An 18,413-nucleotide genomic window follows, 5' to 3' on the forward strand; every position below is an offset into this window, starting at 1 on the left:
TCGCTCGTCTCGTATCTAGAACTCGTAGACAGCTTGCAGTGGAGAGAAGTGAAGAAACACTCGGCTCCGAAGCAAAAACGTAATGCGAGATTGCCGCGCTGCTCCTTTTATACCCACGCAGTGGGGTGGAGCTGCACTATGCAAATTCCGCAGACCCATGGCATTGTTTTGCCATTTACTCGTTTTGTAAGAACTCGAAGGTGATAGGCTTCTAAGCGAAACCCCCATTTGTCAGTCACTGGCGTAACTCGGAGTGACAGAATGAAAGGGAACAATATTTTCAGCATCATTACTACAGTCTTCAGTGTCACATGATTCTTCAGAAATCAAAACATTTTTGTCGAAACCATGGCCATTCAAAAGTTTGAGGTACGATTTTTTAAAGACAGAAATTAATACTTTTATTCAGCAAGCAAGGATACATTAAATTAATCAAAAGTGACAGTAAAGACATTTATAATGTCACAAAAGATTTCTATTTTAAATAAATGCTGTTCTTTTGAACTTTCTATTCATCAAACTATCCTGAAAAAAACAAACAAAAAAAACATGTTTTTTAGACATTTCAACATTGATAATAATAAGAACCATTATTAATAATTAAGTACTAATAATTGATAATAACTGAGGAGCAAATCATCATATATTGAGATTTTCGAAGGATCATGTGACACTGAAGACTGGAGCAATAGCTGCTGAAAATTCGGATTTACCATCACAGGAATAAAGGACATTTTAAAATATATTCAAATAGAAAACAGTTATTTTAAGTTGTAATAATATTTCATATTCATATATTTTTTTGATCAAATAAATGTAGTCTTGGCGAGCATAAGAGACTTTAACTACACCTCTTGACATTTTTTGTCTTGACAGATTTTTACATTTAAAAAATATATATATCAGAATTATTTTATATTGAACATTTTCTGTGCTAAATTGAACATTTTCTGTGCTTCATTTTCATGCTGCCACATCTTTCAATGAACATTTCCTATGTCCTCATATTTCAACTGTCTTTAAAAACATACTAAAATGAAAATTATAAGAGAGAAATTATTTTAAAATTATTAAAAATGTAAAAATGCATAAAGATTCCTGTGATGGGTAGGTTTAGGGGTAGGGTTAGTGTAGGGGGATAGAAAATACAGTTTGGCCAGTATAAAAACCATTACGCCTATGGAATGTCCTCACAAGTATAGCAAAACAAACCTGTGTGTGTGTGTGTGTGTGTGTGTGTGTGCGTGTGTGCAAAACAAGCACCAAAGTGAGACACTTTTTTTTGCTTAGCATTCATTCTTTAGAAAATATCTTGAGAATGTTTATTATAAAAATATAAATGTTTCCACTACAAATCATTTTACATTAGTAGACAAGGCCATCTACACACTCACACACATACACACACACAAACACACATCAATCTAAAGAAGGGGAACAGGACGCAAAACAGTATTGCTCTTCAAAACATCTTCAACAAATAAAACATAAGGTACACTGATAAGGTTGCAACATAAACATGTCATAACTTACTGAATGCTTACTGAAATAAGAACATCTGCACTGTGTATGGTGGTTTGTTGTTAAGAAATAAATAATAAGTCATTATAATTGTTTTTATGTAAAAACAAATACAATACAAAATAACAAAATATAATACAATGGAATTCCGTAAAGGTTGTACAGATATCTTGTTCATTCTTTTATACATACATACAGACATTTGTACAGGGATGGCCAGGTAAATGAGAGTACCTCTAGAGTCACCATTGCTATCATCACAGGTCCGGTTCACATGCTAACAGCAGGGGTAAAGCAACATTTACAGGCAGAATCAAAGGGGTGTAGAGGAAAAATGGATTGTTCCTTCATAAGGTAGTGCAGTACATGGTCAGACTGTCATGTGCACCACAGATTTTAAGATGAGGATGTCTTAAGAAAATATTCAGATGATGATATGCAAAGGTTGAGCCACTTAGAAGTGTATTAAGCCTAATGGCAATATCCAGTCTCAAATTAATAAATGATCAGGAACCTATTTTGAAGATGAGAGTTGTGAATCCTGAGTGTTCATCATCAGATAGCCGCTGTCCTTTCAGAATAGCAATAGTAATTTGAGAAATGATCATAAGATCAAATGTAGGACAATTTCTACGCAACATTTCAAATGAGGCCCCTGAACTCAAACTGAACTTCACTACTACAGAGCATGGCTATGTTCGGAATAGTACACTACCATAATACTCTTACTATTCTCAAAGTATATAGTGTATGTAGTGTGCACAGAAGTCATATGTTCTATATGCATGGAATATCCAGATGATATACTAATGTATACTAACAGAGTACACTGCACACAATACTATATCCAATGCAACACGCTTGATTTAATCTTCCATTTCCGGTGTGACACATTGCTGTGATATTTGTTCTATTCTTTTCCCCAAACCAGTTCAAACTCCGCCCCTCAGATTTCATTGGTCATGTCATGACAGGTGACTGATAGAGCTGACCAGTGAAAGAGGCTGTGGGGTGGAGTTTGCGTTTAAAGGGGTAGTTCACCCAAACATTTGTAAATTCTGTCAGCATTTACTCACCCTCAATGCGTTACAAACCTGTATGACTTTCTTTCATCTGCGGAACACAAAAGAAGATACTTTTTTTTTTTGGTGCTCATTGACTTAAACAAATATTCTCAGTATATCTTATTTTATGTTCCACAGATGAATCTTATAGTCATACAGGTTTGGAACAACATGAGGTTGAATAAATGATGACAGAATATTATTTTTGGATGAACTATCCCTTTAAGTGGTTTGAAAAAACAAAATCACATGTGACATTTAATTGTCTTTCTTGACTCATTATTTGATTGGCTGCCAAATGTTAAACCCAATGTGAAGCACAATTCACAACTCATTCTACTTCCATAATCTGACTTCCAGGATAATCAACAAGAAAAAAAAAAAAAAAAGAGGACTGGGACTTTGTTTACTCAATTGGGAGCTGACTGGATTGTAAAAAGTTGGTGTTGCCAGAATGTAGTCCAGTGATTGGAATGAAGGGGCTGAAAAATCAGAGTGATCTGTGGCCACAACCAAAGAGTAGTAGTTTCTGAGGTGGAGTAATCACCTCATATCAAGTCAATGTGATTTCAAATAAAATTTTATTTGAACACATATCTGGATTACAAATTCTCTAAATGATAACTGGTTGTTGTTGAATTAAGCGAGCAGATTGATGAGGTTATGTCACAATATTACTTTAATCTTCTTGCAAAACCCTTTTGTTTCACCAATTAAACAGGCAGTATGTAAGCTAGTATTTTATTTCGAACATAGCCCATGTCCCTCATATACATCATATCTGAGACTTCTGAGATCAACACACTGCTGGTATTGCGTCTGGTTTTCTCATGTGATGCAACCATAAAAATGCTTGGGTACATTATGTTTTACTGACTGTTACTGATTCTAGAAAACAGTTTTCTTTTTATTTGATAATTAATTCATGTATCATCTGAACACAGTGGTACAAACAAACATATGTCATGGGCTACATTAACAAATGAACCTTTTAAATGGCAAGTTTACCCAACGCCTCTACTCTACTCCATCCCTGATTCTCGAGAATGGCTCTCTGCACTTGCAGATAAATGGTTTATTATCAAATATATAGCCAAATGTGTCAGATCCTAACAAGCATTACCAGATTGCTCTAACAGTAACCAGCTGTATTTCTCCTGCTTTTCTTCAGAAGAATTAAAGGGGGATTTTTTCACAAGTGGCCCAAAACCACCCAAAACTATTGCCTCTCTGAAGTGCTACAGTACCTTCCAAAAGGAAGATGGATGCTTTTGCAAAGTTTTTTCCTGAAGGCTTTTTAATGCTCCCCTGCCACACGTGAAGAGCTTTTCACTAAATCCATTCAGAGCAGACCGGCTTGCATCCTCTAGGAGTCTTTTGTCTATAAGAGCCATGTTGCATGACCATAGACTCCTAAACACGAGGCCCGCGCTCATCCGCGTCTCGCCGATAACACAACATGTTAATCGCTGGGAGATTCGCTCCTCGTCTCTGCACCTCGTGCCCGGGAAGACGTGATCATTCTCCAGGAAGGTTGTTCTGCTTTGCACGTGTATTCAAGAATTGTAGTTCCACTTCCTCTTTTCATTCAAATGTCTATTTCCGGTCTGTTAAAGCCAAAGCAGCATCAGTCTCATATAAGTATCTTTCTTTTCCGTCACTCGTTTTTAATTTTACACAGGAACTGGACCGTTCTTTGAGTGTGTTTCAAGTGTTGTTAGGCTGCTCACGATCTTCTTCTGAGGTCCAACGATCGTCACACCGACTTTCTTGAAGTCCCTGTGTGTCAAAGCGGAGAGAGAGAGACAGTGAGTGTGGGTAATATAGCTCTCACAGTTTGACATATGTTGACATTAAGGACAAGCCCGCATCGTCGCTCTGCCTCAGACTGCATGTGTCAGCCATGCAGGACAAAGTATTCCAGGCGGACACCATGCTGCCATATGCATACAATAAGTCGAGGAGCTGCTCTCTGGATTCGTGACAGACTTTGTGTTATAACTTAAGAAAAGGCTGATTTACAGCTTCTAGTGATGAGAAATTGGAGAAGCTGCTACATTTTCTGAGTTGGTTATTTCTACTGTAATGTGAAAGGAACAGCACTGTCAGGGTTACCCCAGAGGGAAAAAGAACGACATTTCTCATTTAATGAGATCCATGCAACAGCTGACAGAAGCTTGCATTATTTACAATCGTGAATAGACTCTCCAGACTTACCATATGGATGAGTTCATCCCGTGCACAAATATCCTACCTGGTCTCGTAGGGAAAACGTGAATCTAAATGAGGTTTTAAACAACGTAAATTGTGGTTGTTCACAGGTGAAATGTCCAGAAGTGGCAATAAAAGAACGTTTTACTCTCACTGAGGTACCATAACACAGGTTATAAGGTTATAAGGGAATAATGAATTACATTTTTGCTCTGTTCCACAAATATTTTATGGCTTTTTTTAACATACAGTATAAGCCTACCTTGCCATTCAAAAACAATAACTGTTTGAAAGTTTGGGGTCGGTAAAATATTTGATCATTTTTGAAAGATGTCTCTTATGCTCACCAAGACTTAATTTACAGTATTTGATCAAAATACAGTAAAAACAGTAATATTGAATACAAATATTATTGTAGTTAAACAACATTTTATTCCTGTGATTGCAAAGCTGAATTTTCAGCATCATCACTCCAGTTTTCAGTCACACAATCCTTCAGAAATTATTCTATGTTGAATTGGTAATCAATTAACATTTTGTATTATTATCGTCAATATTGAAAAACGTTATGCTACTTAACATTTTTCAGGATTCTTTGATGAATAAAGTGCAAAAGAACCGCATTTATTTGAAATAGACATTTTTGTAACATTATAAATGTATTTTACTCTCACTTTCAATTTAATTTACCCTTGCTAAAAATAAAAGTATTCATTTCTTTGAATGGTAGAGTAGTTCAGGACTCAACAAGGATGGCCTGATGTCTTGCAAACGTAAAAAATTGGTTCCCTTTCGAAGGAACTTGTGCTGCTACACTTTGGGGAACGCCCTGAACGCCCTGAAGCACGTGTAACAGTAGTCCAATCTTAATTGGCTCTGCGTCATGACGTAGGATCTGACTTGGCACACGCCGGTTTTCCTTTTTTTTTTTACCATGTTCATGGGTTTGATTCTCAGGAAATGGACAGAAATGGACAGAATGTCCTGTGTGTGCTATTACTAGTTTAAATGCATTAGAAAATGCAGTGGTCTATTCTCAGGTTGAATTTTGGGTATATAATTACATTTAATTAAAACATTTATTCATGTAGGTGGTACTGACTGATTTAAAGACACTAGAACATATTTGGTGATATGCTTGTTAACATTAACAATAACATCTATATAAAATATAATTACACTCAATGGACATTTCACCTTGAAACTGCAGCTATTTGTAGAGCGTATTTCAGGTTTTACAAAAACCTATGTCAAGTCACGTTTTCCCATTAGATCAGATTGCACTGCAAAAATGTGACAAACCAATCACTTTCATGAGCTCAAGTACAGGAGCTTTTGCAAAAGAACAAACAGTAACACTTTCAATGAAGACCATGCTTATAATTAATTATAATTAACTCCATTTATAATTAATTATAATTAAATCCATTTATACTTATTTATAATTAAGTATTACTATTTTATAAATATAGTTATAAAGACTCATCAAGACTGCATTATAAGAACAGTTATAGTTACATTTATATTATTTTTTATAATTACTTATAAGTCATGCATTTGCTTTTTCAATGCTCATGTTCATCATCCATTATACACTGATTTATAAGTATTAATTAGTCAGTCGTATGGTTCAATGAATGTATTTATAAAGATGCAGCCTGCATTGCTATAATGTTATTATATTATAGTTACTATGACTTTTTAGTAATTCAGATTTATTTCAGTCAAATAAGTGAATATATTGTTATTATTGCCGTGTTGTGTTCTTATAAATAATTATTGATAATACAGTTACTAACCTCTGTAAATGCCTCACTGATGGCTTTAAGTAAAGTGAAAACAGAATGCAATTTATCTAAAGCAAATGTTAAGAAATCATGAAGATGTGCTCATTATACATTTTAAGTTGTTTACTTGTAAATGTAACTAATGGACAATAATTCATGTAATAAAATAATGGAGAAAAAAAACTGAAATCATTAATACAAACATTTTTATTTTTTTTAAATAATTTTTAATGTTACATACTAGCAAAACACTGCAACAATATTTTTTAAAGTATAGTTCCAAACTGCTATAACCAATACCATGCTGAGGAGATAAAGATTTAAACGAATCAAATGATCATTCATGTCCTCTAATGCAAACATCAGCCATTAAATGCATAATTGATAACTAATTGGTACAGCAAACAAGTGTCTCTGGAACTATTTTATATTTGATCATTTATAAATCAGTGTATACTGAATTATGAGCATGCACATTGAAAATGCAAATGCATGACTTAGAAGTAATTATACAAATTATATAAACGTAACTATACGTGTCCTTATAAAGCAGTATAGGTCTTAATGAATCTTTAAAAACATTTTTATAGAATAGCAATACTTATAAATAAGTATAAATGAGGCTATAATTCATTATAAGCATGGACTTCATAGAAAGTGTTACCGAACAAACATTAAATTCTTAGTATTGTCAGATCAGGGGATGCAAAAGCTGTGCAGTAAACATCATTACAACGTATTAGTGCAAGCAAGTTTATGTCACGACCTAGGTTAGGCTATGCACACCTCAGGTATGAGTTCTGTTAGATACACTTCTACAAAGTGCAGCAGCGATTTATTCCCGAAGTGAACATTAGTGCAAACAAAAGCTTGAGCAGCCAGCAATAGAAAAGCTATGACCGAAACCCACCATCCAGTCTATAAGCTTTAAAGTGTTGTAATTCCCATGGACGGCTCCCACTCAGGGCACGTGGCTGCTGGTCTGACTTCAGTCAGACAGATTCTATGGGCAAAATAAAGCTTTAGATAGACTGACACATGGCTGTTTATCGTCACTGCACTACTAATGCACTGACATCAGCCAAACAAATGCTCTCAATGCCAGTCAAGACAGGCCTGCAACATTTCTGTGAGACAAAACTTTTACTAATTCAGTGATTCTTTGGGCAGGCATGTCATCAGTAGCGCAAATTAAAATCAAGGGGGAAAAGAGTTTCTGCTACACCATTATAACAGCTGTAAAACATCTTTACTGCTGAAGGAATCATACATGCATACCCAGGTTGATCAAATCATTCTGTTTTTAAAGCATCCCTTACAAAAAAGAAGTAGACTGTGAGTAAAGTAAATTTAGAGTATAATTTTTTCAAGTATACTTTATGTAGTAAATACACTAAAATCAATGCACTTGTAGTATATTTTTAAGTGTACTATTTCAATACTTATTGGGACTAAATTGCTCCACTTTTTTTTTTTTTTTTTTTTATTATACTTTTAAGTAGGGATGCACCAAAAATATTGGGCAGAGAAACCAAAAGAAAAAACAAATTAGTTGGCTTAGCAAGTATATATTTCCTTCAGTTATGTAGTAGTTCACAGTATAGTTGCATACTCAGCGCACATGCGCCATTTGAATTAAAACTAAATCGTATGTGCAAGTTACGTTTTCTTTCATGTTTTCTTGCACTTGAACGGATGAATTCACATAAAATTATATTAAAATGCCCATATAAGCAAATATTCTGCTCCTGTATTGTAGGAGCCATTGTTACTTTCACTGTTCATATTATTGTTCATCATATCATATTTTATCATTAATTTAATAGCACAGTGAATATTTAGAGCTGCTCAACCAGTCAAGAGCAGTGAGTGATTTTCTTTGTCTTTTGTTGGTGGATTAACATTGAGGACAAAGACATACGAGCTTTCTTTTCAACTGTTTACGTTCACTTGTGACATAAATGACTGTTTCATGGGAATATTTGCTTATATGGGCATTTTAATATAATTTTGTGTGAATTCATCCGTTCAAGTGCAAGAAAACATGAAAGAAAACGTAACTTGCACATACGATTTAGTTTTAATTCAAATGGTGCATGTGTGCTGAGTATGCAACTATACTGTGAACTACTACAAGTAAACTTATTTGTTGAACTTTGAAGCGTACTCTTAGTAAACTACCAGTTTAATACCAGTTTTTATGCACACCTTAGAAAAACTATCAATGTTTCTAATAGCAACTATTTGCTCTAACCACCCAAAGCTGATATGTAACTATACACTTGATCATGCAAGACTATTAGATAGTACTGTGTGTAAAATATGGTGGAGTACTACCTAAAAGAAGCCAATGTGTGTGGAAAAAGTATTTTATAGACCACTCTAAGGAGTAAACACAACTACAAGCAGAGCATATTTAGAATATTAAATTATACTTCTCTTAAGTATATCTCGATCAAAAGATTAAGTACAAGTATAGACCAAATACAAGTATAGGGCAACATTTTGTGTACTTGTAAGTATATGCCAAGTTTACTTAAAGGAGAACTCCGGTCAATTTTAACATTGAGCTCATTTTTTTGTACATTTGGAGTGCTGTCAATACAGAGAACAACGACAAAAATCGGTGTTGCCTACACCGAGTTATTCTATTTTTAAAATTTGCACCCTATTGACTTCAATGGGGCAAGTAGTAAGCCTGCTTTTTAGCCTCTTAACATCCTTTAAGTGTCATTACAAGTGCACAGAAAATGTGAGTGATTCCTTCCGAGTGAACACGGGTGGATCTGACTGCAGTAGATGTTAGAGATATTAATAAAAATGAAGTTAATTCAGCCAGCGCTCATACCTTTGTTTACATGCTGTTTTCGGTGGAAGGCCATAGTAATCGATTGTCGAGTTCACGCGCGTTGATCATAGGTACTAAACCTATGCGCGTGAACTCGACAATCGATTACTATGGCCTTCCACCGAAAACAGCATGTAAACAAAGGTATGAGCGCTGGCTGAATTAACTTCATTTTTATTAATATCTCTAACATCTACTGCAGTCAGATCCACCCGTGTTCACTCGGAAGGAATCACTCACATTTTCTGTGCACTTGTAATGACACTTAAAGGATGTTAAGAGGCTAAAAAGCAGGCTTACTACTTGCCCCATTGAAGTCAATAGGGTGCAAATTTTAAAAATAGAATAACTCGGTGTAGGCAACACCGATTTTTGTCGTTGTTCTCTGTATTGACAGCACTCCAAATGTACAAAAAAATGAGCTCAATGTTAAAATTGACCGGAGTTCTCCTTTAAGTGTCATTTTTAGGCTTCATCTCTCTGATAAGTACAAAATACTAGCACACTTGTCCTTCAGTAGAACTTTGTTTTAAATGACAATTTACAACGTATTTACTATAGCCTACAATATGAAAAAAGTGTTACCATTAACTACCATTTTTAAAAACAAAAACACAAGAAGGTATAACCATTGAATGCTGCCTGCCATATAAATTCATATTTGTCTAGTCTAATGTGACTTGAGCTAAATAAGGTAAAACTTTCAATGACAGATTAAAAAAGCATAACGTTCTGTTCAATTTAACATAAAATTGCAATAAGAGGCCAAACATCTGGTAAACTAACTATGGCCTCATCAACAACAAAAACCAGAGGCGCACAACCAAGGTAACGTGATAAGTGAATAAATCATCAATAATTATGTCTCTCTTGTGACTCTTCGTGTCCCTGATAGACCCTTTATAAACACTGCAATGTTTATAGGGCTTATTTAAGTTTGAACAATTTTTGAAGCAATTTTTTGGGGATGAAAACGTTGATCTTTATGACCACAGATTCGTCTAAAACTCTCAAATTGGTGCACTCCTTATTCATTCTGCTGAAAAGACTAATATAAATCCCTATGCCGGTGTAGAGTTGGTCTATGTTGATTTTTTTGTACTTGTTAGTGTTGACTGGTTAGTACTGATGGGTGGAGGTAAATGCTGGTGTGATTTTAATTTGTTTCTAGATTATGTTGTTGAATGCAGATTTGATGCTGGATGGTTCATGCGGTCTAATACTAATTACACTTTATTATGATAGTCCACTTTAGACATTCTACTCACATTAATTTGAAACTATATGTCAACTAACTCTCATTAGAGTATTAGTAGACTGTTCAATTAGGGTTAGGGTTTGTAGAATAAGTTAACATGTTTGCAAAGTTACCTATAATCAGTAGAATGTCAGTGGATGACACTGAATGACCAGGGAAATAAAGTATTAGCAGATATTAATCAGGCAGATATTAATCAGACAGTCTACTAAAAAGAGTTATCTAATTTGGTGCAGCTTTTAGCCTGATTAGCAGTGTAAACTTCTGGTGTAGTTTTATCAGTTGTACTGGTTTGTGCTGGTTAGTGATGGTTGCTGTTTATTTGCAAAACTTAGTGAAGCTGATTGATCTTGCACGGTCTCACTGATGAAGCTGATTGGTGAAGGTTAGTGCAGTTGACTGTGGTTAAACATAATCCAAAACATATAATGGTGCTCCTGGTCTTTTCAGCAGTTCAGACATATAAATTAACATATTTTACCTTAAAATTCACAAAAATTATAATCACGCACGATTCTGTGGTCAGATCAAAGAGTGGTGTTCACTCACTACAGAAGGCCAAACAAACTGCATGTTAAATAACCCAATCTGGGTCATGGATGAGGGCCGCTATTTGCATGTGATTATTTATACTGACATTTGAACAAAATATAAAGACAAGCAAACAATTACAGACTGCTCAGTGTTTAGATGTTTAGTCCTGAGGGTACACCGTGCAGCACAGCACTGCCACTGTTCCGAGACCGGGTCTTTGATCATTTTGAAGTTATGAATGTCAAATTATTTACATTGTCAAATGCCTCATCATTTGAATTGAAATGTGGTCTCAGGAGATGCTAACCAGGCCAGGCAAGGTTCCTATTCAACATCTACAAAGCATTTCCCATAAACGCAGATCCACATCGTGGAGCACAATAGGGTCTTTATTATTAGAACTTAGTTTTGACTCAGCTGAGATTGTCCAATGCTGGGGATTATGGGAGGATAGCACTTTTATTTCTGGCAAAAGGTGTTTTACTTTTCTTTTTTTCTTCTTCTTTTTTTCTAGCATGCATTTGAATACAATAGAAGAAAACATTACAAAAGCACTGTCATTGGAGATTAATAACAAATGTTATGGCCACCATTAAAGGGTTAAAGCTAGGCTTCCTTTACTGGAAACTGATCTGTAAATAAATTTGGCATCATCTTCAACAATGGTTTTAGGCTATTTTACACTAATAATCTTAAATTATATCTCTTGTCTGTTGCCTTGGACTCAAAAATACAGAATGCATCATAAAAACTCTTCAGTAATAGGAGAATGACAATAAAAGGCCAGCCATTACATTTAGCTTCTCAAACCAAACTGCTTTTAGACCCATCAAAATTGTCAACAAAAAACCCCTTCCCTTTTTGTGTTTCACAGAGAATCATATGAGTTGGAACAACAAGAAAATTAGATAGAGTGCACTGTTCCTTCAAAACTGGTGATATACACAATATAAACAAAATGCTTGTATATTTGTTATGATTCTTTATGCAAATACAGATCACTACCAGTAACAAGTTTCTGATTGGTAAGATTTTTAATGTTTTAGTCTCTTATGCTCAGGCAAAAGCAGTAATATTGTGAAATGTTATTACAATTAAAAAATGTTCTATTTAAATATATTTTAAAATGTAATCTATTCCAGTGATTTCAACTGCCATTCCTCCAGTGTCACATGATCATTTACATTATTCTAATATTCTGATTTAGTGTACAAGAAACATTTCTTATTATTGTCAAAGTCAATGTTGAAAAGTTTTTGCCACTTAATATTTTTTGTGGAAACCTTGATAGACTACCATTCAAAAGTTTGGGGTAAGTTTCAACATTGATAATAATAAGAACTATTAATAATTGAGGACCAATAATTAAGCACCAAATCAGCATATTAGAATGATTTCTGAAGGATCATGTAACATTGAAGACTGGAGCTTTGCCATCACAATTACATTTATATGTAAATTTGAAAATATATTCAAATTAAAGGCAGTTGTTTTAAATGGTAATAATATTTCACAATATACCTGTTTTTACTTTATTTATAATCAAATAAATGCAGCCTTAGTGAGCATAAGTTCAGACTTCTTTCAAAAATCTTAATCAGTCCAAACTTTTGACTGACAGCACAGATTTTAGTTTTATAATACAAAAACCGGAAAGGCTCTTACTCTGCTGAGGTTTTGGCCAGTGTATCACAGGAGCTGTAGCTGACACCAGTGAACGCATCTTTACAGGGCAACGTCCTTGCACTCTCCAGCCAATCACCCATCGTGTGAAAGGAAGTGATGTCAGTGCTGGTCCTGTCCAGAAGCAGATTTACCGGTCTGGGAAGAGATGAAAAACAGGGGAACAGAGGAAGTACTGTTAGTTGTAAGATTAAAGGTCCTTGTACACTGATTCCTGAAATTTTCATATGCGTTTTTTCGTATTCGTGATTCGGTGGCTCTGAATTGTCAAAACACCATTCGAATGCTTGCTACGGATGCGAAAAACGCAGAAAATCGAACCTGATCCGAATTTTTTTATGACGGATGAAAGTTTTGGAGGCAGTGTGCAAGCGTGATTGACATAATATGAGGTCGTATCTATTTATTAACGTGCGGAAATTTCGGACCTTAATCATGGGCCTTAATCATGTAATTTCTGCACCAGTGGCATCATTAAATGGTACTGGAAAGTATTTGGCTGTGCAGCCCCAATAAATGACAAACTTCACCCTTATGAAGCGCAAGTAACATTCATTTGCAGAGCTGATGCACAACAACTTTTTATTTGAACACACCCCATGACTGTTCCTCTAACTTGCTGACTCAGAAAAAAATACAACACTGAAGTTGTGGCGTCTGCAATTTCCATCACATTTGACAAATGTCATTTATGGAGAAAACAAGCTTATAAAAGTGCAAGCAGAGGGTAAATACAAAGGCCTTCAAATCCGATATGCAAGCTTTGCCTTCAAGGTCTCCATAAGGAAATACCTGCAGAGAAGTGGGACTGATTCTCTCCATCTGTGTTATGGCAAGCATTCCCCAGGAAGAAACCAATACATTTAGGAATGTTTATTCGAATACACAGACATCTCTGTTTCTGATGACTTCCCATTGTTCACATACCAAAGCTTGTTTCAATTGTTTATTGGGTAAAAGGCCAACTCGTTAAACAAAACCTTTATAAACCTACAGGAAAATATGTATTATTGGAGTATAATTAGCTTCTCAAACAAACACAATACTTTTAACGTGTTATTAGCATATACTGTTTGCATTTTATTATTATTTTTTATATGTAATCCTTTGATGGACAAATACTGTGTGGACATTTTATAATGTAACCAGACAACATTATGAAAACAATTCCAGATCACATTGTGAAAGTAAAGACAAATATTTAAATAAATCATATAACATATGTTAATTGAAAAAATAACTCAATTGAATAAAAATAAATAAAAAAATGCTCTAGTCTTTGTTAATTCAGGTGAAACTATCAAAATGTATGTGATGTCAAAGCATCTGAAATCCACAATTCAGGGCCAAGAGCACCTGATCAGAACCAGGGGAACAGACGGAAAGGAGACCACAATCCCTATGGGAACCGCTGTTTATATTCACGTCAATAAACAAATTAGAATACCAGGAAGTCCACTCAGATCCACATGTTCCCAGTGTTCATTACTGTGTGATGAAAATAAAAGAATAATGTACGCTGAGTTGACTGGAAAAGAATGCTGAATGGATCCAAGTAACTTGGCAAAGGGGATCAGTAAGTGCTGACACAGCTCACTGAATAGAGCTGTCTGCAAGACTGCACTGATGTGCACAGGAGCTTTAGAAAGCATTTCCTAATGTCAGGAAAGAGAATAAGAGAATCTGAGAATATCGTAATCAATATGCTTTTTTCTGTTTACACATTCATGGGTCATATCTGATCTGTGCCACATGGGAGGAAAAAAATCTGAATTTGTTCACTTGCACCATGTAATGTAAATGCAGCCTCTAAGGTACAGCAGCTGTCAAAAAAAGTCCACTTTAGATATTCTACTAACTATAAGTAACTTTGCAACTACATGTCAACTAACTCTCATTGAAGTATTAGTTAGGTTGGTTGGGTTAGGGTTACGGTTAGTAGAATAAGTTGACATGCACTTGCAATGTTACTTATAGTCAGTTGAATGTCTGTTGGGGGAGCATCAAAATAAAAGTGTTATCAGATATTAAGCAGACAGTCTACTAATACTCTAATGACTGCTAGTTGATTGGTAGTAGCACAGTTACTTATAGTTAGTATAATGTCTAGGACAAAAAAAACAAACAAAAAAAAAACCGTCAGTTTAAAACTAAGGGTCAGAGAAAACTAAATTATGATCTAAATTATGGCACAAGTCGTAATAGTAAAATAAAAAGTAAATAAAGTATTGCATACTCCCCTTAATTAAAAAGAGTTCTATCTCATTTCTAAAAATATATGATATATAATTTCTAATATATCAGAACCCTCAGAGCTGACTAGAAATTATTAAAACCAATTATGTACATAATGTGTGGGAAAATATGTTTTATTATTGAAATACTGCAGATATGCATTGTGTTTCACATTTTTAGAATACATTTGTGCTTGGGTGGTGTCACCCACACAAATTGCAGAACCTACAGTAATATTTACTGTACCAGTGGGAATACTATTGTTTTCTTTCATTAAAAATGTACTGACACATTTACTAACATGTTAACTGCGGAAACATTATACTAAATACAATTGATATATTAAAGGATGGACAGGACTACTTAAATTATATGTACGCGTACAGCATTAAAGGATTAGTTCACTTCAGGATTAAAATTTCCAGATAATTTACTCACCCCCACGTCATCCAAGATATTCATGTTTTTCTTTCTTCAGTCGAAAAGAAATTAAGGTTTTTGAGGAAAACATTCCAGGATTTTTCTCCATATAGTGGACTTCAATGGGGGCCAATGGTTTGAAGGTCCAAATTGCAGTTTCAGTGCAGCTTCAATTCAAAGGCCCCACACAATCCCAGCTGAGGAATAAGGGTCTTATCTAGCTAAACAATCAGTCATTTTAAAAAAAAAACACAACTACTCATCTTGCACTAGCTCTGTGATGTGCCACGCATTATGCTCGTCTTGCATGTCCACGATTTCACACATTACGTAATCACGTTGGAAAGGTCAGGTGGTAACCGGTTGAGGCGGAAAATGTAGGGTAGGGCGAAAAACGTCAAAAGTGTTTGACTTAGTCTTTGCAAGTTCACTTTGTAAACACTAGGTCTGTACTTCCGCCTACGTCACGCGTGATCTTTCAACGTGATTACGTAATGCATGGAGCTAGTGCTAGTGCAAGACGAGCATTTGTGGTTAAAAAGTATATAAATGTTTGTTTCGTTTTTTTTAAATGACAGATCGCTTGGCTAGATAAGACTCTTATTCCTCGGGCTGGGATCGTGTAGAGCCTTTGAAGCTGCACTGAAACTGCAATTTGGACCGTCAACTCGTTGGTTGGAATGTTCTCCTCAAAAACCGTAATTTTTTTTCGACTGAAGAAAGAAAGACATGATTATCTTGGATGACGTGGGGGTGAGTAAATTACCAGGAAATTTTAATTCTGAAGTGACCTAAACCTTTAGTACTGTCTGATAAATAATTTGTACATCTTAAACATAATGGCCAACACGGTAGAAAAGAGTAAAGATTTGACAATATGATCTAGAGAAAAAAAATATTTAAATCTCTGAAGCACCATACTGATAACCAAGAGATGTCCAGTCCTCTGTTGTATGTTGTTTGTTTGTGATGTGTAGCCACATTCTCACTAAAACTCACAAGGTGAAAAAGAAACAAGCAGTTGACGAGGAGAAAAATCTTTGTTATTGGGTACAGAAATGATAGCTTAAACTCTGCCATAAACACACTGCATTTGACCGCATCAGCTGCTGGCGTCAGAGATCTGAGCGTCACTCGACAGGAGCACAACAGGCCAGAGGGTGAGGAAGAAGAGAGGTAAACACTCGGGGTCTCTTTTCTTTTGCTTTCCTCTCTCCCCTCTGGTGTAGTGACCTCTAAATAACCGAGGATGCTTAGTATCATGTTTTTAAAGTTCTCTGGGGATAGGAAAGGGGGGAGGATGTTCCTCACAGAGAAACATCTGGGTAGCTTCGTCACGGACAAAAATGCATCTCTTGCTGTGAGGAGGCTCTGAGATTGTGCACCTACTCTTGTCCTAAGAGTGCCAACATTTTACTTCCGAGCATCTGCACACCATCTTTCCAGCTTAAAGTGGTCTGGCCTTAATGTCTAAGGTCCTTCCATGAGAATAGCAGGAGTGTCGCCCCATTAGCATGCAGGGCATGTAGATAAATGAGGTGCAAGGGCTTGGACGCAGCTGTGGCTTCAGACCGGCGGCAGAGGAACCTCAGAGTGTGTCTCGCTCAGAGAGCCATAAATCACCTTGGCCCAATGCTGATCCCCCATACAGCCATGTTAAAAGCCAATCAGGAAAATTACATGCAAACTCCCTGGGACCCATTTTCACTTTCTTAAGAAACCATTAGTCACTGTTACATACTTCATAATAATAAAGCTCCTGGTTATAGCACTTACGTCCACACTCGTGCCGGACGAACCCTCTGGTCAATTGAGTCTTATTGCAATACAGAGAGGAAAAGAGAGGAAAACAAGAGTCTTCGACCTTTTTTAGGCTAAATACACTTTAGTGAATAGATATTTAAAAAGGTAAAATGGATAAATAAAATGGATATATAAAACTTGAAGTTTGGCCTATAAATACACAGATTTAATATAGTATAATATTATATACTATACTTTTTATATAAAAATAATTAAATAAAGAAATAAAGAAACAAATCTAAATCTAAAACAAGAATGACTTGTAATATATATTTGTGTGTGTGTGTGTGTGTGTATTTATTTTTAGATTATCATTTTTTACATTTTGATTTAAAATCAATATTTAAAAACTAATAATTTGATAACACTGTTCAAAGTAATCTTTAGCATCTCTAAATATTTTAATTGAACAAACTATACATTATAATGTTGTGATGCCTAGCTTTTTAAAACTATTAGTGTTAGCTTTTATTGTTTTATTTTACATTTGTTTATACAAAGTAGCATAGAATTTTAAAACAGTTACAGGCCATGAAACATGAAAATAAATTAACAGCTTATTACGATCAATAAGAATTTAAATATCAGTGCAATATTTAAATTTCAATTCTGGACTTTGTGAAAGTTCTTCCACACCACTTGAAAGTGTCAAACCATTACAAAATAGACCTCACCAGGGGTATTGTCATGCTGGAAGAGAAAAATGATCTTTCCCAAACTATTAGCACAAAGACAAATCAGGGGCTCTTGACAAACCCGTTACCCAGAAGTCTACTGTATATATTTTGGCCATGTTGTGTATAATACTTTAAATAACATTAGTACTGCATTCTGGATACTGGAGAAACAGGATGTCAGGAAATGTTTATCACAAACACTGCCTGTCTGAGGACTGTTTCTGCAAACTGGCTCCATAAATAAACTGATTTTATCTAGAAAAATAATCTGTAGAAAATGTTGAGGTCTTATGTACATCTTAATCATAACTGTAAGTGACCAGCTGTAGGAGTATGTGATTATTCTAGACCTGAGGGGAAGACACGAATTAG

At 35.2% G+C, this 18,413-nt stretch overlaps 1 protein-coding gene across 2 annotated transcripts in view; it reads right to left on the reverse strand.

Moving 5' to 3' along the window:
• Positions 1–2,668: 2,668 nt before the first annotated feature.
• epha3 (eph receptor A3) overlaps positions 2,669–18,413 on the reverse strand; it is a 125,030-nt gene continuing 109,285 nt past the window's right edge. Inside the window, exons 16-18 of one of the 2 annotated variants that reach the window (XM_084421091.1) lie at positions 12,889–13,044; positions 7,494–7,586; positions 2,669–4,364 (exon numbers count right to left, since the gene is read on the reverse strand). In XM_084421091.1, the coding sequence (XP_084277217.1) occupies positions 7,511–7,586; positions 12,889–13,044 (232 nt within the window). In that variant the 3' untranslated portion in view covers positions 2,669–4,364; positions 7,494–7,510. The remainder of the gene's footprint in view (positions 4,365–7,493; positions 7,587–12,888; positions 13,045–18,413) is intronic. The other variant, XM_084421090.1, reaches the window with a different exon arrangement.

This window comes from Rutilus rutilus (assembly GCF_951802725.1).
Source record: "Rutilus rutilus genome assembly, chromosome: 10".
NCBI lineage: Eukaryota > Metazoa > Chordata > Actinopteri > Cypriniformes > Leuciscidae > Rutilus > Rutilus rutilus.